Here is a 24954-nt window from a genome sequence, read left to right on the forward strand (position 1 = left end):
TGCTTTGTTTGGTTTTTTTGCTTTTATTTAATAAATATTTATTTGATATTCAATATGCTTCAGAATCACCCTTTCATCTGCAATTTCTGTTGCAATCTTCATGGCTACAAAATGATAATACAGAGCTATGTAGCACAGATACAAAATTTTGAAAAATAATACAAAGGCTTGTTGGGGGCTCTCTAAAAATTTAACCTTTAAGATGATCTGGAGTTAAGACTTCCTTCTTGGCATAACGATAAATCCTCCCACTTCCACCGCATTAGGGAAAAGAACGGAATCACATTTTTTAATCAAAAGCTTGGCAATTGGCCCAAGACCAAACCGGTTGCTTACGCGCCGCTTTGCCCATTTTATTTCATTCGCAGCGTTTTAGCAGGAGATGAAAAGGTAAAGCGAAGCCATGTGAAAAGCGAGGTGGATGTTTGTGCGGGGGGGCAGAGATCCCTGGTAGGAGATGCGGGTGTTGAGGGCCTGGCGTGCAGCAGCAGCCAGGGCAGGGTTAACGGACAGGAAGCTGCAGTTGGAGCCAGTGCTGTGCAACAGCCCCGGCTGGGGGCTCGGGGCATGCACAGCCCGGCCTCTGCGGGACATGGGTATTTATAGTTTGCTCTAAAAACACACGGAGGGCCTGCATCAATGCTCTGTGATAAAGCAATTTCCAGTCTGGAGTAGTTTTTGGGGAAAGGAGACATGAGTGTTGCTGTTTAAGGTTCTTTTTTCCTATTAAGACTCAGCATATCGTGATATCTAAAGAAATCACACTGTGGATACACAGTTGCTCTGCTGCATGTTCATGTATTTAAATTCTGGAGCAGGAAAACCCTTCTGTGAATTCTGAGTTATTAATTTCAGTCACTCCTGTTCACGTGCACTTTCGGTAAGTTCTGCTCTCCGCCTGTGGCCTCACTTGCTCGGCCCAGCAGTGCTCCAGCAAAGCGAATTTCGCTTTCCGTGCAAACAAAAGAACAGCTCCTGCGACCTGGGCGAACTGTGCCTCCTTCGGGTTCACAACACCCAGCCGCCTTCAGCAGCCGGCAGGCTGGGGCAGGCTGGCTGGGCAGGCGGGCTGCGGGCGCTGTCCCGAGGCGGGCAGAGCGCGGCCGGGCCCGGGGCAGCGCGGCCCGGGCGGTGGCGAGCGGAGCGGGGCCTAGCGCGCCGGCCTGCTCCGAGCCCGGGATGGCTCCTGCTCCCCGAGCCGCACAAAGATAATCGCTCAGGAAGTGTCTCAGCCAATCCCCTGGCGCTTTACATGCGGATTTGCCGGGGCAGCCAATCCGGGGGCGGCTTTCATGGGGAAGACAGATCATCAAGCCCAAGTGCCAAGCCCTCCCTGCCCGAGTACTGAGAGCCTGTCCTCCATGTTTTATAAGTATTGACATAACACTGTGTTAACAATGCATCCACAGAGGTAAGCCTTGCTTTTTACATTGCTTTTTCTCTAAGACCTATGAGTTGTGGGTTGAGAGTGTGATTCTCTGTGATTTCTCGTGCAAAACTCACACCACAGCACTTATATTAAGTTGGAACTGTTTAAATTTGCTTTCTTGGGTCACATGGTTAGTAGCCATTAGCCACAGCTTTATTTTACAGTCTGGCAAAGCCTTGGCATGCCTACTTCTTCACAGGAGGATGGTGTTTTTAGAGTTTATCAAGATCCTAGTATTCCAAAGGAGGTTTGTGTCTCTGAGCAGTTTGCCAGCACTATTGTCTGTTGTGTCACATGCCTGCTGGAGAGAAAATGGAAGCTAGGGAGCAGATGCATTTAACTGCCCTACAGGGAGTCAAGCAGGGATAATGGCAGACAGAGGAACAGGCAAGTTTACCTTTCTAAACAGTGAATGGAGCAGCTAAGATAAGTTATCTCTGAGAAAATATGGGATTTTTAAAAACCTAGGCATCAGCAAAAAGTGCTAATGGCAGATTGTAGATATTGGGCCTAGGTGGTGGTGTGCTGTTGCATCATGTTTTTTATGCAGCTTATCTTAACTTAAAATGATTCTTGAACCTTTTTTCTTGCAGGAGTAATTAATACAACGCTTTTCTCTTTCTGAGGGGCAATGTATGGTTAATATTTTGTTCCTTTAAAAGGGAGTTTTTGTGCTGCAGATTTTGGAAATGGAGTGCTGCTCAGTAAAACGCAGCAGTGCATCTATTTACAAATCTGATGCTTTATGGAAAATGTTTTTGAACTGTTAGCTTTCTTGTTTTGCATAGTTCAAACAAACTAATGCAACTTTTATCTGTGCCTTTTTGTTTTACATTGTATCAGCCACAGTTCTGTGTTGTGGAGTCCAGAAGATATAAAATCATGTGTGGTACATGACAGTAGTACATGTTGTTCGTTCTTGGGGTGTTTTTTCCCTTTTATTTTTTTTTAACTTTTGGTTTAATGCTACGTAATTATTTCAAGAAATTCCTTTCTGATCAATTCCCAAATCTGCCAGCCTGTTGTATCTTCTTAACTGGAAAAATGAGATGGGTGCTTGAACAGTTGGTAAGTAAGCAGCATGCTACTCTCTGAACATTTTTAATAGTTTTCCAAACATTTTGTTTTTACTGGGTCAGTTAGTGCAGTAGATGAAGTGATGTTAGTGGTTAGTTATGTAAAAGATCAGATTTGCTTAGCGTCCATTTTAAGGGACTTGTACATGTAAACTGCTCTGTTAGAATGCACTGTTTTTCTGATAATTTGTCTCTAAATTTTGAAGCTTTTACTTCCTGCTTACCTTAGGCCAGTGAAAAATATTCTACTTGTTGTTTGTTCCTAGATTATTAATTACCATGTTTGCAGGGTAAAGCGCATTTTCACTGTTCCTTGGGCTTTTTGGGTGTGATGAAAGTGCTAGTGCTCAGCAATGAAGTGACCTTATGAAGTAAAGTAAATAACACTTAATGAGCATATGTTTCTGATACTATACAAAGTGTAACCTCAGACAAGCTTGCTTGGTTTATAACTAATTTAGAAACATTTTGTGCTCTTTATAAAGATTTTAATTGTAGCGCCTGCATGCTTGTTTGAACAAGCTGTTTTTCAGTGATCACCAGGGCTGTTACAAAAGCAGAGAAAGGATGCTCTTTTGTGCTTTTAATGTAATTTTTGCACTTGTTTTTACAGTCCTTACACATTCATCATTTTAGGGAAGAACTGAAAGCTAGTCTGGCTTTGCAAATGACTGCTGAGGCACAGTGCATGCAAACTTTTATAGACCCTTGCCATGTATTTGGTAATGTTCTTTAACATAACAATTTACTTCTGGTTATTTGTTTACCAGTGTGAGTATCTTACTTTGAATATTTCACTTTGGTTAAGAGCTTTGCTTCCCCCCCTCTCCATGTGCCCCCCCCACCCCAGTCCCCTAGGATTAGATTATAAGAATGTCTAGTTCAATTTGAAACCTGAAATACTGCTGGGGTACCACTGAATTTCATGTGATAGTATTTCTGTATGCAATTTTAATGTATTTTTCAGCATACACGAAAGTGCTGACACAGCTAAGAAGTTATTCTGGTTTTTGTTCTTCAGTTGCTGAAAAACAGAAATTACATTTGGGCACAATTTTCCTAGTAGTAGTTTATACATGTTAGCAGTTTACTTTCAGCCTTTAAGAGTGAACAACATAATATTTGTTTAATGTGAGGAAGCAGGGGTAAGTGATCTGCAATCAGAAAGCTTGTATTAAAATGGCTCCCACAGGTTTTGTTAAACCAGGATCTGTTTCAAATCTGCACCTCCAGACACGCTGCTGACAGTGAAGCGCATTTGTGTGAGCTGCCCTCGTGCATGTAATGAAACGGAGCATCGTGAGTCTGTTAAAGTTCCCTATTTTCAACCACTCGGGTATAATTCTTTTATAGTTCACAAAAAACAAATGTCTGCATTGCAGCAAGATGTCTGAGGCAAGGTAGAGACAGCAGCGTTGTGCCTCGGCTCAGCCCAATGGCGCTGCTCCGCCAGCGCCGGAGCCAATTGCTGCAGCAGGCAGGTTAAAGATTGACAATTGCAGTGGCAGGGCTGAGAAAGGCCTTCTGGAAATTTCTGCCATCTTTGTTCCCTCTAACTAAAGCAAATTCAGCCAAGCTGAAGGATTTCCTGTATATCTATATTTTGGTGCTTTGTCAAGGTACCGTGTTATCACTCACTTCCCTAGGTTGCATAATAAGCTGTTTTTTTCTGTTCAGGACAGATGGAATGTGGGGTTTTGTTTAAGTGACAGATGCAGGGAAAAAGCACGTATGCTTTCTCCTCCCCAAGATTTTACTGGCCTGGATCTTGTTACAATCACAATTAGACAGGACATGTATGAAGCAATGCAGCTGAGGTTTATTCAGCTTGGAGCAAATGGCCATTATTCTGATTATAACTAGCAGCTAATCGTATAATTGCACTGTAAGTTTTCTGGCTACTAGAGAGCAATTTGAATTGCCCAGGATGAATATGATTAGCCATTATTATTTAGTGCCAACATCCAGTTACTTTTGTAATTAACTGGACAAAGAATGGAGTGGGGGGGAAAACAAAGGAGTGATCTGGATTATAAATCATGGTGAAAACAGTAGCTTTTAAAAAGCTACATGCCTTTTTCTTTCTTTGCAGGCAAACTGTTTTACTTGGAAGCTAAATAGTGCTGGGAAAAGCTGAGTAATTTCTTTAAACAAATGACACTACTTAACATATTGGGAATGAAAAAAATGCAGAGCATAAACCGCTCCAAATGTAGGAGTCACCCCCCCTCACAGTAGGTAGGAGTATTGAAATGTAGCAGAAACCTACGTTGCTACTAAGGGAGCATGTAATAAAAGGAACTTCGTGCTCAAAAAGCAGAAATACATAGATTACATTACAAATTTAGCCCTTCATGTCATGTCCACAAACTTCAACTGGCTCGTCTTCCTGAGCTGTCTTCCATTTTGTGATACCACTTTTGCTTGAGGTTTTTGTTGTTGTTTCTGGTTTTGTTGTTTTGTTTCTCCTGTTTTCCAGTGGATTGTATTGTATCACTTTTCAGCTGCTGGCCCTGTGGATCCAGTAGCTGAAAAGTGATAGCTGGTGGTCACTTTTCCATAGTGGTGGTACTACTGCAGCATAATTGATTAATGGGAGATAAATCTCAGTAAAAGCTCTGCTCTGTCTGAAATTCCGGGTATTAATTTGAATTTCCTAAATATCTTGAAAGTTGAACAAACAAAACCTTTACCCATGTAAAATAGAGTTGAGGGCACTTTTCAAATTTTGTTATTTGTGGATCCCCAGTATTTTTCCCATGGGCACATGAATCCCATTAGAGGGACTTTAAGCCTGTTAGACTAGGTTTGATTTACTTGGTTATTGTCTGCAAACCCCTTTGTGGTAGAACACTGGCTTTGAGGGTCTGCACACTGGAAACCAGCACAGTAGGCCATCAGGCTTGGCCCTTTAAATTGTATTTAGAAAGTAATTTAAATACATTTGTTAATAAACATGTCTTGTATTCATGGGTTAAAGACTAATTTAGCCATAGCTACATAGGAAGTGAGTTTCATGTAGCTGGTAGTTGTCTGTCATTCTCGTGTTAACCCTTTATTGCCTGTTGTCAGAGCATCTGTGTTTCACACTGTGAGATTAAAGCCATGCTGTTCCAGGATGTTAACATTCTTAATTCAGCTGATATAAACCTTTACTTTCAAGCATGATTGTTCTGAAATTATATTTTTAGCATCTGAAATCTGTAGCTATTTGGCTGCCTTGCATGGGCCTCAGCTGTATTGTTTATAGACTTAAAGATGAACGTGTAACCCCAAGGATCCCCCTCCCTCCCCTGATTTTTCTCTTTAGTGCAGCTATTTCGAATGGACACTGAATAAAAGTAAGGTTTTAAAAAGAACCAAAATGTTCCTTAAATGAAAAACAGTTACTTTGCTTGTTATCACAGGTTACCAGCTTAAACACTGCTGTACATAGATACCTGAACAAGCCTTTTGTGTGTGTTAATTACCTAATACAGAGTGTTATTTGCTTAATACACGTGGAGCATTTTGCAGGGAATTCTGCAGAAGGAAATGTAAAATATAAGGTGCTCACACTGGAGGGTGAAGCTAAAATTGAGTGATTTCCTTAGTAACCTGTGACTTCACAAATCTCCCTACCTTGTGCCTTTTTAGTTAAATGTCCGGATGTCAGGTGTCCTTTGGTCCTTCTTTACCATTTCTGATATTTAGATGCTGGCTTTGAATCTTGCCCTGCTGTGTAAACAGGAGCTGCTGGTATTGAACAAAGTGCTACCATTTTAGCTCAGGAGCAGGAGTGAGGCAGTGCAGTGCTGGCAGACGCCATTTTAAGAGCCCTGCATAAATAGCATAGCTACCGATGAGTAAGAGACTGTTATAGGTGAGTGCTCATACAAAGCTGCTATTTATTCAGCAATGGCATGCAAATAGTGGTTTTTGGTTTTAAGTTTTTATTGAATGCAGTTTTTTGGAATCATTGTTTAGAATTGCTGCTCACAAATGTGATGCATGAGAGGCAGGAGTTATCTTAAAGATGAAATTCAGTTTTAGTGCTTATAGTCTTGAATCAGTTTTTTTTTGTTTGTTTTGTTTTGTTTTCTGTTAATTAAAAGGAAAAATGAATTCCAGAAATATGTACTTCTTGATCTGAAATTCATGTGTTATTCCCTGATGTAGATCTAGATTGTGTATGTGGGCATTAGCTGTTTCGAGTGGTTTTCCATATCTGTCAGTTTTTCTTGGTTAAATGTCAAGGTGCAGTAGTTCATCTGCAACTTTTAATTGCTCTTTGTAGTTATTGTGGATTAGAGCAGCTTTATATATTCTTGTATATGTACATTTTCTCAGGTAAGTACTACTGTTAGTAAAGGAATGATTTTCCTAAACAGAAAAGTCAGTATATAATTCAGGGATGTGAAATTTTATATTAGAAAAACTCACCCTCTCTTCAGTTTGGGAGAGAACATTTTAAAAAATTAGGCAGCTAAGTTATTTTCCATTTTTACCTAAGTATCAATATATCTTGTACGTTTGCAATCCTTATTTTTTTTTTCTTTTTGTGCCCATCTCTCCCTAAAGGAGTAATCTCCACCCCTTCTACCCTCATTCAGACATGCTAAACTAGTTTGTATCAAACAAATTAGCTTAACATTGTAGAAAAAAAACTTCTGCTGTTGTTGTTGTTGCAAGTTTTGTCAATATGAGTAGGGAAGTTTTAAATGATTAATTGGTTTTCTGGTCATTTGACAGGGAAACTGGCAAAGCTTGTATTTCAGTTGTGTTCTTAAAATGTGTGCCTCTGTGCTCATTCATCTTAATGAGGAAATAAGAGTAGCTTTCAGAATTACATAAGCTATTTGTTGTATTCATTTAGGTACTTAATTGAGTATATTTCAGTATCATTCCTGATCTGCAGCCTCAGAGCATCCCATTTGTACATGCATGACAGTAATACATGCTGGGTGAAATTGCTGCTCTGAGCCCTTCAAAACTGAATTCTCAAAATAAAACTCTCTAGAATAGTCTACTTGACCACACAGTTATTGTTTCCATGGAATGAGATACTTGTTTTAAATTATTTTGCTGATGGTTTTAATTTTCCTTTTATTTTGTTGTGGGTAATAGTAAGGTAACTGGTTAAGAACCTGTTTTTCTTGAATTATTTAATTGGAAATCTTTTGCTAATACCTGCATTTGGAAGTTTGTGCTTTATAAAACATTTTTTGAATTTTCCTTGTATTGATGGAGGGTGAAAAGATGTCAACTTTAGAAAAGTTACTGTAAACTTGCTATGGATTACTGGTATGTTTTTATGAACTTGAATCTCAAAGATGACCACTACAGTCATCACTGCCAACATTCAAACAATGTCATGTTGTGGAAGTCATTAAACATTACAGCAAATAAAGCAATGGGAGATGCTTTTGAAGAGCTGTGAATGTTCAGTATCTTTTATAGCTATGTCTAACACACTTTTATTTAACTGTTCCCCACCAACAGTGGGATTTTTTCTTTTCTGAACAGTCTCTGTGGTTTTCTTATATACTTAAATGTTTGTGCCCTTAAAAGATTAATTAATTGCAGAGAATATGGAGATACCTCTGTTCCTCTGAGGCTCAGGTTTCAGAGTGTAGTAGGTAATTGCTGGATTTTGTGTGAATGGTGCACATGTGTGAATAGGGAATGTGCTGAGGAAAGTGGAGAACCTTGGTATCAAGTGGAGAATGCAGTTTTGACTGCTCATTTATACTTGAAATCTTTGGGAAGGCTGTTTTCAGGCATCCTTTACCTGATGTTTGTGACCCTGCCCATGGCAGCAGTTTGGGACTGGATCATCTTTAAGGGCCAAGCTCTTGTATCATTCTATGATTCTTTGTATCAAGATTTTGCAAGATGCTTTGTTCACCTTACAACTGTTTCTGAAGAATCTTTCTATTGTTTATAGCACTACTGCAAGAACACTTTAAAGGGTAATGGAGGAAACAGACTCAGTTTGCTAAATTAAACTCATTGTATGAGTGGGACACATTCTGAGCTGAAAAACCCTGCTATGCTGTAATAATAGGCAGGAGTCCTGCCCTGTAACCCCCTGCAGTGCTGGGCTTGGGCCCAGGGACGCTGAACATCCTCAGTCAGTCTGAAACATCTCCTGGTGCTTTGGTCAGGGCAGTAGGAACAGTTCCTGCTGTGGTGTTGCCGTATTGACCCATCACTCCCATTTCTCAGCCAGGATTCATGCACAACTCTGGATTGTACTGATTTGTGCCAACTGCTGTATCTTTGATGTTGTACCATGTTCCCCTGTGGTTCTGTTTTAAACCAAATTACCTGATAGATTTGGATGGGTCTGGAATATTATGATGGCTTTAATGTAAGTTAAATGTGAACTGCTGAAAGGGTGGTGCCCTTTTCTCCCTGTGTGGTTCTCTCCTATTTTCTGCATGTCCAGCTGCACAGTGAGTTACATTCCAGAACTGATTTGGATAAAAATGACATGATTTCTGGAACAAGAGGTTAAGGACTGGGGAAACCATTCCTTTTAGTAGCAACCTATGTAAAATGAGCATAAATGTTCAACCTGAGTCTTGTAAAGCCTTGTATGTCCTGGTCTGTGTCTGGAACTGGACCTGTATTTTAGAAGCAGTTCATGTGCACTGCCACATTACTCCAGTCTTACAGAATTACTGGGTATGAATACATATTAACCTGAATGCATTACTGATTATATATACATGATGTTTTAAAAATATGGGGTTTGTTACAGTTTGGCATTATTGAAATAGGATTTTATAAAGAGGGAGGGGAAGAAAAAAACTCCAATGCAGCACTGTAAGAGAACAATGAACCCATCCCATGAGCCCATCCCTTCCCTTTGCTTAGGAGAGGAATGGGCAAAGGCAAGTGGTGCATGAAATGTTTTGGTGTCTGCAGGCCACTGCCAGCTCCTCTTTGCTGAGGCCCCTGGGAAAGGGTGTAACAAATGTGCAGAATAATTGATCTGCCCATGCATAGTAAATGTGTGAGCATTGTAGTATGGTTGGCTGTGTTGTGCATTTAATCTGCCCATGCAAAATAAATCTGAGAAGTATTGTGTTACAGTCAACTGTGCTACACATTTACCATAATTCTGGTCACAGGGGTGCCCTGCCTTGCTCCTGCAATGAGCAGAATAGTCCAGGAGCTGGGAGGTAGATGCTGGTAGACTAGAACTTCCCTTCAGTATTTGTGACTTTAAAGAGCTTATTTTGTAAATTATTTCTATATCCAAATGACAAAGAATAATGATTTCTGGCATTCATGGAACTTCTCAGCTTTGAGTTTTCTCTACATTGAGCTTGGTTAACTTTTATGTAAAATTTCTGCTGACATAACTGTGCTGTTTAGAACTGTGAAAGGAATTGCAACCCAATCCCCCAGTAACTCACAGTTGATTAAAAGTAGTTTTGTCAAATAGCAAACTAAAAGATCCTTCTACTGCTGAGTTTTACTTAGTTAAGAAACCTCTTTTAACTTATACCCGTAACAAAACTCCTGCTAATGTAAACTGTTTGTCAGGCTGAAGAGTTTCTCTGGTATAAATGTAACCAAGTCCTCACTGTTATTTCCCAGCTCTGATGAGATGTCTCAGGCAGATTTGTACACAGTGGCTAAAGCAAAGGTTCCAGCTGCCCTCTTGGCCCTGTCCCTGGAGCTGGGGTGGCTGAGTGGAACCTCAGCCATAGCAGCAGAAATTCATGATCTGCTGGGTCAGTGCAGACTGGTGTCAGCAGCAACTTCCATCCACAGACTGGGTGGTGAATTGTCCCAGTACAGCAGAGGATCTACATGCCTCATGATGTGCTCTGGTGGGCACTGCAATACCTGCCTGAAGCTCCAGAACCCCCTTTGTCCTTCATTTTGAATTTGGGTTTGCTTCAACATTGTATGTTTTCTTTTGCCTTTCCTCTAGGATAGTCACAGCTCCAGAACTGCTCTGTAACTGTGTTCATTTTTGTTAATTTTTCCTCTTCTTTCCCCAAAGTGACTTAACAAGCCAAATTGATTGAGTTGTTTTTCATGAATGACTGTAGAATATCACAAGTAGAATTTCAGAAAGTCAGATGTACTTTGTAAGAATTTAATTCTGCCTGGAGCAAATGAAAACTGACTGTGTGGGATTGAATGGTAACAACTCTATACTGTTTACTCTCTATGGTTAATAATTGGTGATACTGTATTGCCAATACATTATAAATATTCAGTTTTCTGATATACAGTCTATTTACCAAATCCTTAAAATTATTTATTTAATGGCTTTTAAAATTATATTTTACCTTCTAATTTTGCAAGTTGTTCTGTGTTGCTAAGTCTGTTACTTCAGCTAATCTGTTCACAAATGCTGATGAGCATTTAAATGTTGGCAGGCATCTGTCCACATGGTTTATCTGAGATTAGAAGCTGCAAGGAACAGAATTCCTGTTTGTCTGTCACACATACAGTTCATACATACATTGCCATAATCTTCAGTACATGTTACAAGACTGTCTTTGGTACAAAAATGTAACTTTTGTGTTTGGTAACTCGCAGCATATGTGTGCACCTGGATTGTTTTCTGTGTTTGATCAGTGTTTGCTCTGGCAAACAGCAAACCTTTCATTCCATCAGAAATTTTAATGTTGTTGTGTTTGACAGTGTTGGGTTGAACTTAAGGGATAGAAGTAAGTAATGAGATTAATACAGTCCATAAAGTATTCTAATTCACCTCTTTGAATCCTGCAGCTTGGCTGAAGAGGAAATAAAGGCAGAGCAGGAGGTGGTGGAGGGGATGGACATCTCCACTCGATCCAAAGGTAAGAGGAATGTTTCAATTAGGTTCTGCAACACAATTATTTGTAAACCAGGATAGTGAGGCTGTGTCATCTACTATGAAGCTACTCTTGAGTGGAGACTCAAGATTCACTGTATTTTTTACAATTACTACTGTATATTAGGAAGTGTTTTAATTTTTTCCTTGGTTTTCATTATATATCAAATCTGCACACACAAACATTTCAGTGTTATTTCAGGTTTGTGAATAACTAAGGTTAAATTGCCAAAACCTCTTGTATCACTTATCATGGCTTCCTTTAAAGCAGTATTTCTAGATTGGCAAGACAGGAGAAAGTAGTAGCAGCAGCAAAACTATTAAGGTAGTGTTTCCTACTGTAATGAGTTACTCCCACAGAAATTAGTCCCCTGAGCAGTATGTATTTCATGGACATTCATGCCTGTCCATCTCCTTTTGTACTTGCAGCTGAGTTTACCTGAAAGCCCTTTCTTTAAAACAGCAGCAATGGTTACTACCATCCTTTTAAAGTTCTGGCACATACCCAGTTCCTCTTCACATTCCTACAGCAGGGCTCACAAATCTGGTTAACTCTGGATGTGCAGGTGGGATTGTCTGGAAGGCATGGCACAGATCATCTGTGTGTTTTTTAATGAGGAAGCTTGGCTGGATAGCATGGTTATAAAGTTGGATCCAGGTCTTATTTGTGTTAACAGACTGTAAATTTCTTGTTTCAGTTCTCGTGGTATGGTTAGGTGAGGTAGTAGTGTGATCTGACACCTTAGAAGAGATATACTTGGCTCCTTTTGTCTCTTCTCCCTGTCCTTTTCTCTCTTTTCTCCTGGTCTTGTGTGTCAGTCTTCACCACTGGACTGCTTTCAGTATTTACTTCTCTTTGTATTTCAGTTTTCTAAGCCAGCAGAAAGTAAATGTTTTTGTTGCTTTAATGGTTGCTACTGACTGGGGTAAGCTCCTGGCTCTGCACTCCACCACTTACTTCCTTTGTGGTGCTTGTCACATCCCAGCCACTTGAACTTTCTAACCAACTTAACAGCTGAAACATTCTTCTGCTGTTGTAGTGACCAGTTTGTTTATGAAAGAGTTTGATAACGTAAGAACTTGGTGTAACAGACAGTGGGGTTATCAGATACATCTAGCTGCCCATGAAATCTCATCTTTATTTCTCCTTAGAAACACTGGCCCACTTTCTAGTACTAATATGAGTTCTGCATGCCTTAACTGAGCTAAACCATTACTTCCATCACTCTGACGTAGTTAATGTCTAAAAGACACTTAAAAATCTGATATCTACTTTTGTAGATGTTTGCATTTTAGTTCTGGTGCTTTAATCAGCCACAAACAGGTGTATGTGCCATACAAAAGGTTTCCATTTCCTCGTGCTAGTTCTAGTGCTGCCCTGACCTTAGGATATGCTGTTTCAGTGAATGAAGCCCACAGGAAACTTTTTGCTTGGTAGGGTTGAGATGAAATTTCTTAGGACAGTGAGCTGATTTAATATCATGGTTATTGAAAAGGTCAGTCTGTCATGGCCCAGCCTTCTCACACACATGATATTGCATCTTCCCTTGCATTGTGGGCTCTTAACAATTAGAACTGGTCAGCTCAGAGGGATTTAACCTGGCAGAAAGAGACTTGTGTTTTCATAGTGTTCACTGTTGTTGCAATTCCCTGAACCAGCTGATGCCAAATCCACTCTTACCACAGTGCTGGTTTAGGTTGACCCAAGCTCTCATTGTGTGGAAACCACTGGTCCATGCATGGATGTTCTCCTAGTGTTTTAAATACCAGTGGGAGTGATGTAAATGGCATTTCTGTATCACCATAGTAGAGATAAAACTTAGGAAGTGTTGAATCACTTTAATAATAAGGGAATTGATATTTATTTAACTAAATACTGATTTACTTTAGTTGGTTTGTTAAATTTAGCATGTATCTTGATAAAATCCCTGCCAGCACGCTCCAAGGACAAGAATAACAACCACCCACCCCAAGCCCTTACAGGCTTATATTTTTTCCAGTGAAGAATGTGGGATGTAAAGAACTCTTTAGACTTACCTGTAAATAATTTCTCTTTGTTGTATATCCAACGTAATCTGTAAATTAGTGATAGAACTTTGTAATAGTTGAAAATAGAGTTTCTCACAGAAAAGAAAAGAATCATTAGTGTCATCTCCAAGAGCTGGCCACATTACAGGCCTGGTGTAATGCATCTTTCTGGACTCCTGTTATTTGGATTGAACAAGCTTCTTTGGTAGTTCAGTGCAGTATTTCTGCAGAGAAGTCAGAAACCAGGATTTCAAAACTGTTATTCTGCTCTGTGCAAGGCAGAAAAGGTGCAGCAAAGTTCTCAGCTGGTGGGATGGTGGCAGCCATGTCTCTACCTGTAGCCATCAGCTTGTGCAGAGTTTTGCTTTGTGTGTTTTGCAGAGGATATAGCTGAGGAAGTTGGCCCTATCTAGGCAAACCTGGTGGGGAGCACAAGCTCTTTGTGCTTTGTTTGGGTTTTTTGATGTGTGAGAAGCCTGTACTAAGGAGGAGATCAGCCTGTGGCACTGTACAGCTTCAGACTTGACCTAGAGCAGCGGATGTGCTGCAAGACTCCAACCTCTCACCCAGCAATGGTTTGTGCAGCTCATGTGAGGCTGTGTCCAAACAAAGTTGTAGGGAAATAAATTTAATTGCTTTAATACCAATTAGCCTGATGCAGACCTCTTCATGAACATTCTTGTTTTGGTATAAGCAGTTTAATTGCTATAATTCAATTGCAGTTCAGTTTAAGCTGAACTAAACCCATGCATTGTTTAATCTGTAACACAGGTCTTAACACAGCCTTTGAATTGGTCTAGGTAACATGGTGGTTTCAAAGCAGCCTAAGCTGGTCAAACTGCTCATTGCAGCAGTTTTATCCACTTCCTTCCATACCTAAGCTGGCAGGAAACTAAGTGAACCATAAAATATGAACAGTTTTCTACTAGCTCAGTGTGCTGGAACAGCTTGGGGGCCTGCCAGAACTGGTGTAAGAGAGAAGGCAGGAATACACCAGTTGGGTGCAGGAAGTGTGGAGCTTTGTTAGCAAGCATTTAGGCAGGGCTAGGCTGGAATGAAAGCAGAGCTGAAAGCCATCACTGGCACTTCTTACTTTACATTGTGATAGATAAAGTGAGTCTATAGCTGGGTTCAGGGCTATGGAGTCCTTCATGTTCAGCTGCATTTCTCTACCCTTCTCCTTTGCTGGCTGTAATGCTTCTGCTGTTGCAGTCAGCTGTGTCAGACAGATGATCTAGCAGAAAATGGATCATTTTTTGTAGTACCAGATTTTGTCTGAATCGTGAGCTGATTAACCCTCCTGTTGCACACAAGTGCTTGTCTCCAAACTTTGGGACAGATTGTGGGGACAGATACCTGGTAAGGTGGGAAAGAGCAGTAAGAGTTACTCCAGAAGTTGTAGTTTAGATCTGTTTATAAGCTGTGAATGTGCAGCCTTGTTAAAGACAAGGTTTTAAAATATGCTGCTCTCTTGATGAGAGCAAGAAAGCAAAAGGCATCTGAGAACTGGAAATGAGAAATGGCAGCTTAAAGAGAATGCAAGGAGTTCAAAACCAGAAAATAAGAGTGAACAGAGGATTGCCCTTTAGTGAAGGAGAGAGGCTGTGGATTCCAGGATTATATTTTGTCTTTTGCATATGTTACATTAACATGTCCAGCAGAAACATCTTGTTATACTTCTGTTCCAGCCTTATGGACTACTTTTTATCCTTATTTCAAGAGGGGACTTGCAAGGTCTCTGGATAAATGTCCAAGCATTTTCAGGTTTTGGTTCCAGAGCAAATTCTGTCTTCACTTGAACTTGTTCTCTTTGGACAGAATGAACTCTCTGCAATGTATTTTCTTCCTATTAACCTAGAAGATTTTTTTTTTAATTCCTTTCTGCTAGTTTAACTTACATAGCTGCCAACAGTAGCAAGCTGTGGTGGCAGATGGACTTCCATGTAGGTTTTCATGTATTTCTGCTGATACTGGAGCCATTGCCTGTGTAGTGCCCAGTCAAAAGGAGCTCTTTAACTCTCTTTTTGCCATCATCAGTCATACATCTACATTGCCTTTGCATCTCTGCTGGCCCTTAGGACTTGGGTGGAGAGGCTATTTTCTACCTGCTTTTCTCACTGAACCTGGGGAGTTGAGCAGATGTTGGACATGGCTGGGAGCAGCCTCACCTCAGCAGGGACAGCTGGTCGTTAGATGGTCTTAGCTTGGCATAAAACATACTGAGTAATGTACTGATTAATGGGGAGAATTATGACATTTGCAGGCTTGGGGGTTTTTTCAGGTTTGTGTTAAAGGCTTTGGTCTTAGCAACTCCTCTCAGCAGTAAAATGTTCAAATACAATTAATATAAATACAAAAATGACTAATTAAATGGAATTCCCAGAATGCATGATCCATTTTGTAACAGTTTCATAATAGTACATCTCTATCAGCTTTCTTTGTAGTGACTCCAAGTATTTAATCACACAGAGATGAGATTCTTACTCCAGTGTGAAGCTGAGACTCCTGCAGGGAACAGAAGTGCAGCCCTGGGCTTTTGTCTCTAGTGCAGAGCCCTTGCTATCAGCAGTCCCACCTTAGGAGGGACTGCAAGTCCCCCACTGCCTTTCAGCTCTTACCTTGCAAGTTGGTGGGATTTGTTTCTTTATCTCCCCAAGTCCTACAGAAGAAACAACTAACAACATATTTTTATATTTGTGTGAAACTGTAACGTGGCAGGAGTTCATCAGAATTTACACAACCACTGCTGACCTCTGTTATTTATTACATTAGGCAACTGGACTGGGTTAATTACAGCAGTTGAAGTTTCTGGAATGTAAACAGGGCTTTAGTGGCTGGTTGCAACTGCATCATGTTTCAAAATTCTGGCAGAAAATTAAAATTCTTCAAATCTGAGTGTAAGTCCTAACAGCTAAATCCATGGTTTTATAAAGTTTTTAAGATAGTTACCCTTGCTAAAGTATTACAGGTAATGGATATGAAAAAATCAGAAATCTTTTAACAACCATTCAGGATAATAATTTTAACTGGAAGGTGTCACAGTTCTGGAATTCATCTAAATTATTAATTGAAACCTGTTCTATCAAATGGGGCAAGTTAATATTGCAGCATTTTCTGTCAGATTTCTTCATGGTTACACTCTCTGCCATTTAAAGTACAGGCTTTCAGAGATTTTGAGAAAGAGTAGAGATATGACAGTGTAGGTGATTTTTTTTTTTCTTGTCCCTTCTAAAGGCATAGATACACACTTCTGCAGGTAATGACAGCTTAAGCAATCTTCAGTCACCTTTCTTTTCTTGTCCCTTCTCTCAGGCTACCTTCTTATAGCTGTTTCTTAAATCCATCAAATTAATTCTTCATGCAACTCTTTTCAATAAATTTTCTGTTCTGTTACATTTTATTACATTTAATTCCTTGATTTGGCGTTGGCAGAACTGTTTGTGCCCTAATAAAAGGTGTAGCATGGCATTGGGAATGAAGGTTAACAGAAGTAGCCTTGGGCTGTTTAAGTGACACTTCTGAGTGTCTGACTCACATGGAACAATTGGTTGTGTTTCTAGTTGGAAATGTTATTCAGAATTTTGCATATTTGACCCACTTGCACTGAGATATCAAAAACCTACTTAGATCAAAGGAAACTCATTGGTATGGCTAAGTCTCAGTTTACTGGTATCTCCTGGGAGGCTAAAATAATACTTTCACTGAGAAAACACATTGCTGTCTCTGGCTCCTGGAGAGCCAAAGTGACTGCTAATCTTACCATCTTTATCACAAATCATGTTGAAAAGCTTTTTTAATTTCTGTTTTTTTGTTGTTGCTACTGTTTAAACAAATGTGTTCCTAGTTTCCCTCTCCTCACTTTCTGAAAATTTCCAGAACAGAAAAGTTTTATTCTCCAAGCAGTAAGCAGCTCATTTTTCATAGGGTTTATATCTACAATTTAAGAAAATTAGGTACAGAATTTGAATAAGTAATACCCTTCATGAAAGTCAACTTGATATAGTTAAGATTTTTTTTTTCTTCACTTTATTTTGAAATGCAAGACTTTTCTTCCTATCCACACAATCTCAGAGAAGGATAGTTCTTCTCTCACAGTAAAAGATTTTATCCTGCAATTTCCACACTTTTGGGAAGGCTTTTTTTTTTGTTTGCCTAACTTTAGCTCTCGTTAAGGCTTTATCAGGAGAAAAAACAATACAAATGTAAGAGATGCCTAGAAATACATATGTAGACATGATTTCATTGTTGTTTTAGTCTGGAACTGTTTTGATTGCATTTAGCTTGTTTTTAAATTAAAAAAATAACAAAAATGAGTATGAAAATAAGGGCATAAGGGGGTGTCACTGGCAGTCTGTGGTACTGAGCAGTTTATGTTGCATTCTTACAGCAAAGCATGTTGATGTTGCTTGTTTTCAAGAAGAATTACATTTAAATATCACAGGAAAAGCAAGAGAAACAACATCCTACTTTTACAGGTTTTCTGAGTTGGCACCTGCTTCTGTTGAGAAAAGCAAGACTTGTCAGTTGTCAGGAATCCCTGCTATGGAGTGTTTACTGTGCAGCACTGTGCAATACACAGAGGATAAAAATATTTGGTTGTGGTCTGTGTTCCATATGCTGCAGCAAGATAAGATCTCTGATATAAATAATACACTTTTGTTTGTTTTTATAATTTTTTAAAGCTAAACTATAGTAAGTAATTACTGTAGTTATCTGCTTACAAAGTGTATTGCCATCACATAAAATTGGACTTACAAAACAGTCAAATGAAATTGCTTTAGGGTTTAAGTGTGCTTTAGTCTATCTCCTGGGAGCAGTAGTTACTAATCCTTCAGTCACATGATGGCATACAGAAACAAAGATTTAAGCTTCAGGTGAAGCTCAGGTTAGCTTGTTGCTCCCCAATGAATGATTTGCAAGAGCACTCAGAGGTGCTTATTGTCAACCTTGACAACATCACAGACCAATTAATGCTAACCTAGTGATGTAAACCCAGGGAACTTTTAATAAGAGTTTAAAAAGTTATTTCAGGTGTCTATTTCTTCACTTGAGCTGGAAGCACATTTTTAAAATGGTGCTAAGAAAGCAAAATCACACAAAAAATCAAGAAATAAGTAGACTAAGGTTGCTTGGCAAAATTAATATTTTTAGTACAGTTGGTTTGTCAATGAGAGGTTTGGTTCACGTTGATGAGCTCAGTGTGTGATGGGAGTTCAGTAGTGACCGGCTGGCATGGTGAGATCCTTCCTAAGGTGAGACCATTCTTGCTCATTAAACACTTTTTGAAAAATATTTACTTATCATAGAAGAGATCACAGAAATTCTGACTGTTCCCTTTTGGAGCAGAAACTCGAGTCCACCCCTTAAACAACTATTCTTTTAAGTTTGGTCTGTTTTGTTCTTTCCCCCCCAGATTTGTTTCACTCTTTTCAAGTGACCCTACACTAAGGAAATGATTCAAAATTAAAAATTAACCTTCCTCCTGACAGGTTGTTTTAACAGGGATCTGTTTCTTGACCTGGCTCACAATTCAGCTGTAGGAGCTCTGCTCACACAGCTGGGAGAGACAGGGAGGGAGAAGCATCAGTTTGTGCTGAACAGGGTATTCTCACTGAAAGAAATTCACACAAAATATGCATTTTTAAAATCATAATTAGAATTTAAGAAGATGCTACCATTTTTTGTTGCTTGATCTGAATTAAAAGATTGTTCATATTATCAAGTCCCTCACAGATTGGTACTGTGGTAGTTAAAGACATTGTCCTGCTCCACTAGCACAACTAAATCTGAAAAAATATGCCTGTGCATTGCTGTTTTCCTGTCTATTCCTTAATTTTTCCAGTTACATTGCCTCAAGAAAACCTCTGTGCATTTGAATAACTTGCCAGCTGAAAAAAAAAAAAGGAAGTGTATTTCAGGTCAGTTTTTGTGTGTTGTCTATGAGTCACCACTAGTTGATTTGAAAAATCCCCAGTATACTCAGGCTTCTTGAACCAAGGAGGAAAATTACATCACTTTAAGTAGTTTTTGAAATTACTTAACCAAATATATATGTTTGTGTGACCACTTAATAAGATTGGTATTGAATCAGCACCTTTTCTGCTGACTTGTAGCTTGGATTTGGCTGTGACTGAATAGTCATTCAGTTCTGGTTTAGCTAATAACAGTTTAACACTTTTCCTGACTCTGAATCAGTTAGTTTAGGAAAGAAACAACATTTAAAAGTGAAAAGCATCGCGTTATGGAGGCAGGAACTTTACAGCTGATGTTCTCAGAGATGAGACACAATGTGCAGTGTCACAGCTTCTTAGTAAGCCCCACCATCAGAGGCTGAAGAGCTGAGAGGAGGTTGGTGTGCTCCACTGGTGGCAGTTTTGTGCCTGGAAGTGAGAAATGAAAGCCAAAGGGCAGAAAACTCTGCTGTCCATGTCCCCTCCTGGTTAAGGTGTGCCTGCATAGGTACAGTCTGGAAATAAAAACCCAAGTCTCCTCAGGGAGTTACAGGGATGGCTTTATTTAGTGGTGAGAAACTTGGGCTTAGAGACCCCTTTGAGGGTATTGTTTGCAAATTATAATAAAAACCCAAAGACTTTAATGTGGTGATGGGAAGATGAGAAAATACATGGTATGATGCTGGTTTTTGCAAACAGTTCCCACGCTGAGTAAGCTCCATTCTACTTTCATGAAAAAAAAAATAGCATTCAGAGCTTGTTTGGTTTTAGGTTTGATCATTTTGATTTAGTTGTGGGCTTTGGTTTAGCTGACACTGATGCTGCAGTTTCTTCCAGGATAGCTGGATTAGCACAGCTCTCTTGGGATATGTGAAGCATATCCCAGCCTAAGGAGTTCTTCTGCCACCTTCTGTGCATAATCAGCTAAACTGACAAACCCTCTGAGTCTCCTGTCAGCACACTTGTGCTGTGTTGGCATTTTTATTGTCATAATTGCTTAAGGAGGGGAGGAAGCAGACATTGTGTTTTTCACATATGGAGGTGACATAGCAGCTCTTTGTATTGTCAAATCAATCTAAATTTGGGGCTAAATGGAGCAGGAGGCAGATTTGCTCCAATCCAAACACAGCAAGTAACGATCGTGGCCTCAGACACGTTGTATTGATTGATTTCAGCCAAGGCTGTCAGCACATAACTGGTGCTAAATGCTGCCAGTACCTGTAACAGGGGAGGGGTGTGCCAAGGGAAAATACTCATAGGTCTTACTGTCAAAGCTCAAAGCATGACAAGTTTTTGTTTGTTTATTTAAACCAGCTTTACTACATTTTGCCAGCATTTTATAACTTATGTCAGCAGAAGAGTTTCTCTGAGACACTAACATGTCTGCTGAGCAGCACTGCTGAAATCCCAGAACTGTTGCAGACACTTCTAGACTTGTTGGAATTGTTGAAATTCCAGATGTTGTTAGCCTGGTGTAGCTATTGTAGAGTAGTAAAACTCAGGATGGGCAAACACTCCTACATTTGTTTTCTCTCTTTCAGTTACATGTCATTCCATCTCTATTTTCATGTATTTTTCATATTTATTTATAGTTTCCCTAAATGTTAATTTGACATGTGTTAACCAAGCTTTTGGTCAATCAGAAGTCATCATATAGCACTATATTTTCTATAGATTCATGTAGAAAGTAGCCAAAACCACTGGAGTTTTAAAATTTTTTTCTGTGCAGTTAAATACTGGGGGGATGGTTCAGTTGTTTCTCTTGTGATTTTTTTGAATTCTGATCCCTCTGGTTCTATGTATAATTCTGTTTTGTTGTGTGCATTAAAAGCTTAAGGAAAAATTAAACTTGTTGACCCAACTCTGATGAAATTTCACTTGTATTTTGTCAGAATCCTATCACTGTTCTCTAACTGTCCTCTACAGCTGATTGTGTACTTGTTTCTTTTGAAAAATATTAGTAAGTTCTTTTGAATTGAACTGAGCATTTAATATTCATTAGGGATTACTGAAATTTTGTTGAGAGAATGAAGTTGCAAATACTTGTACTTTATAAAGATGAAATAAAAGTCTTTGAAGAGTGTGAATGACAAACCATAACATTGTTGGAACATTTTTCATCAGTTTGCAGTATTTAACCATGTGTTTGTTACAGATCCTGGCTCTGCTGAACGCACAGCACAAAAACGGAAATTCCCCAGCCCTCCACATTCCTCCAATGGCCACTCACCTCAAGATGCATCAACAAGTCCTATAAAAAAGAAAAAGAAGCCTGGTCTATTGAACAGTAATAATAAAGAGCAGGTAAGAGAAGTCATGGTTTTATTACACTCCAATATGAAACAGTAGAGGATGTAGAGAGCTGATCAGGAGCTCAGCCTTCTTTAAGGAAACTCCATTTTTGTACTCTTAAGGAATGGATATTAATTTTTGAATGCAATGGGGGTAGGAGTTGGTATTATAATTTTGATTTGAATGCTCTTTGAATATTGTTTTACATCTGTTGAAAAAGACCACCTGTGTCCTGCTTAGTGATTTCATAAAGGTAATAAGATACATAACCAATAAATGCAATTTGGAACAGAATTATTATGAATGACAATAATGAATAATAACAATAACAAAACCAGCAATAGCTGTTTTTTTTATTAAAACCATTAGCAGGAAATGTTCAGCAGTGTGATAACCTAGATTAATAAAGATCTCATAAAGTCAATGAAGTTCCTCATCTGCTTGCAGTCCTTTCCTACTGCCCATTAGTCAGCTCCACCTTGGTGCTCTGTGTATTCTCCCCTTCCTTAAAATTTCCAGGCAGTCTACACTCCTGTCAAACTAGTTAAATCAAAGTCACACTGACTTTTCAGTCTTTATGCTTGTAACCTTATTTTTACTGTCTTCTGAATGCTGAATTGAGAGCATTTGTTGTCCTTCTTAGAAGAACTTGACTCCACAAGATTTTGACAATTTCTGATTCATTGTGTGATGCACATGAAGGAATTATATGAATTATATTGAAAGCAAATGCTGTAAAGCATCTGTATCATCTTGGAGTAGATTACATGAAAGCAGTCTTCAACCTTACTGAAGTTACTTCACACCTGATGTCCTAATACATGCCCTTGTATTTTTCAAAGTGCTTTTTTGTGTCATGGGTTTTTTTGCCAATGTTTTATAAGCACAGGATTAAGTTGTGAGTGTTCAAAGCATTTTCTCCTGGCATAAGAGCATCTACATTATCCTGGTACAATTGCACTGGTGAACAAAGAGATTGAAATTCCTACTGACTGTAATTGTCCTGGAACAAAAACCCTCAATAAATCAGGCCTTAAAACTCAGTGTAAATTGTATTTTATTTCAGGATAATCAGGAGGTGTAACTGTATCATGTGGAAGTGCACTGGGCTCAGTTTGGCATTTGCTGAGCTTCACTGCAGCCTGGGTTTATTCCTTTACATCTGGGACATTTCCTGGGCAGGTATTGCCCCTCTGAAGTGTGAGCTTGTAACTGTGCGGTGCAGAGATAATTTTGCAAACAGTGGAATTGAATGCTTGGGTATTAATTTCCACTTCTTCTTCCTGCATTTAAAAATATATGTGAAAACACAGTTGCAGTTGTTGAACATGATAAATTCCCCTTGGTAAATACTTTTCTGTTTTCCAGGTATCTCAGACCTGAAATGTACAGGATAGAATAAAGTTGTGTATCTAATGAAGAAAACCTATCAGACTTGCTTATTTTGCTGTGTTCATTACAAGTTAGCAAGAAAATATAATCTGTTTAGTTCTGTTTAGCTTTTACAAGTTGCTTTTCATTTGATGTTGTCTTGCATGTCAAATTTGAAGTGGGCATGCTGAAGATTGTTGTGTCTAAATAGGTTCAAACTCTTCTCTCTGTGGTAGCAGGAGCTGCTTTTAGATTCTTTTACTGCAGAGCAGATGTGAGCTGAGCATAGGTTCTGGTTTTGGTCTCAGGATGAGTTTGATGTAGCTGATAGCTGTGGTTCTGATTGATTGATAAATCTGTTTTGAGGTATGACAGCCTCCCTGGAAACTTCTAACTTGATATTCTACATTACTTAAACATTTCAAGATACCATTACTAAAATTATAGTTGCACAAAGCTTTGTATTACATGTTGTGGGTAACAGATCTTCAGAATGGTGTCGTCAAGTATTTAAAGTGCTGAAAATCAAGCAAAGAATTAAGGAATTGTAGAATGTAACTAAGGTGAAGAATCAGGAACTTCTGACACTTAAGTGGTCAGTTATGATGTAATTGAAGCTGTCAGCTTGTTTCAATATGATTTTAAACTAAATATAAATAGTGATCTTTTTCTCTCCAAAACAGCACTACAATACTGTTGTTTGTTTTCTTCAGTTTTCTTTGTCATTCTACAGGTCTTAATAACTTCAATAAAGCCTTTAAAGCAAGCTATCACCTAGTTGAGCTTGAACTTTATTAACTATTAAAATTTTAATTCTTTAAACATATTACTCTGACTAGGACAAGTGAAAAAGTCCCTTGATGCAGTTGAATCATTAATTTTCAGTCTTTTAGTTTTGTTCTTTGGGTCTCTCTTGAGTCTCTAAACCCTTTTTTGTTTTGTTTCTTAAACCTGGCTTAGGCAAAATAAAGTGATAGATGTCTAAATGATAAAAGCATCCTTGAACAGAAAACCAGTTTCTCTCACATTCCAGCAAAAATTGACTTCAGTTTGGATGTTATGATTCCTGTGGAAGGTTCACAGGTTGTATGTTTGTCTTAAAGCAGAATCTTTGAAGCTTACAAAGTTAGTGTGGATATACTACTTATATCCACTTCAAAGTTAGAATATTTATGAAATTCCTCTGGTAATTTTCTTTATCTGCAGTGGAGGAAGTGCCCCATAGCTGCCTTTCCATGTATACAAGATTGAGATGTTGGTCTCACAGCTGTGGTGCATTTAGCTGCAACAAAACATATTTCTGCACTGGAAATTACAACTTTCATCACTCTGGTTTCTTTGTTTGAATGCTTGTTGTAGTAATTAATTTGAAATGGATTTAAACCCTTATTCTGTCTCACTTATTCCACAAGATCTCATAGAACCAAAATTCCAAGATCTCATAGAATCATCCTTCTGAAATTTTTGTTTCGTCATTAAATGTGTGTACATAGAAAGTACAGAAGTAACACTTGGCCCATTTCTGTGGTGGGAACAAAGTGTCTCTTTGGGCTTTATCATCTGTATAATAGAAAATGAAAACCACCAAAACTGGCACAAAAACATGTGAAATTTTAGGTGGCAGAGTGTTTATGGATAACATCCTTTCTTTGCCTAAAATAATGTATAGTGTTGGATAATCTGGGGGGTTTTTTGAGATACAACATCTTCAGGTGGGTTGTTGCTTCTACCTTGAAGATCCCTTATTCCTGAAAATAATTAGACCTCCTCCTTTGTAACTTTAGGTATCTAGAAATACCATGGTTCAAGGTGGCATGCTGGTGCTTTCTGGGGACATTGTTTATGATTTTGTTCAGGATGCCTCAAAGGTACAGAACACTTGTTTGGCTGCCCTGTTCTGTGAATCACGTGGGTGTGTGACAGCTCGAGAGTCTCAGAAGTTGCAGATTTGTAAATGGTGTAGGACACTTGCAAAATGACCTG

General features: G+C 38.9%; 1 protein-coding gene across 7 annotated transcripts in view; it reads left to right on the plus strand.

The window, feature by feature from the left end:
* Positions 1-1305: 1305 nt before the first annotated feature.
* Positions 1306-24954, plus strand: part of ZMYND8 (zinc finger MYND-type containing 8) — a 44988-nt gene continuing 21339 nt past the window's right edge. For 2 of the 7 annotated variants that reach the window (XM_033075042.2, XM_033075047.2), the window contains exons 1-3: positions 1306-1411; positions 11245-11315; positions 21464-21612. In XM_033075042.2, the coding sequence (XP_032930933.1) occupies positions 1398-1411; positions 11245-11315; positions 21464-21612 (234 nt within the window). In that variant the 5' untranslated portion in view covers positions 1306-1397. Of the gene's footprint in view, positions 1412-1617; positions 1677-1706; positions 1817-2127; positions 2498-6237; positions 6368-11244; positions 11316-21463; positions 21613-24954 lie in introns of those variants that run through there. The other 5 variants (XM_033075041.2, XM_033075043.2, XM_033075044.2 and 2 more) reach the window with 4 other exon arrangements.

The sequence above is a fragment of the Catharus ustulatus genome, chromosome 17 (genome assembly GCF_009819885.2).
Source record: "Catharus ustulatus isolate bCatUst1 chromosome 17, bCatUst1.pri.v2, whole genome shotgun sequence".
NCBI classification, from domain to species: Eukaryota; Metazoa; Chordata; class Aves; order Passeriformes; family Turdidae; genus Catharus; species Catharus ustulatus.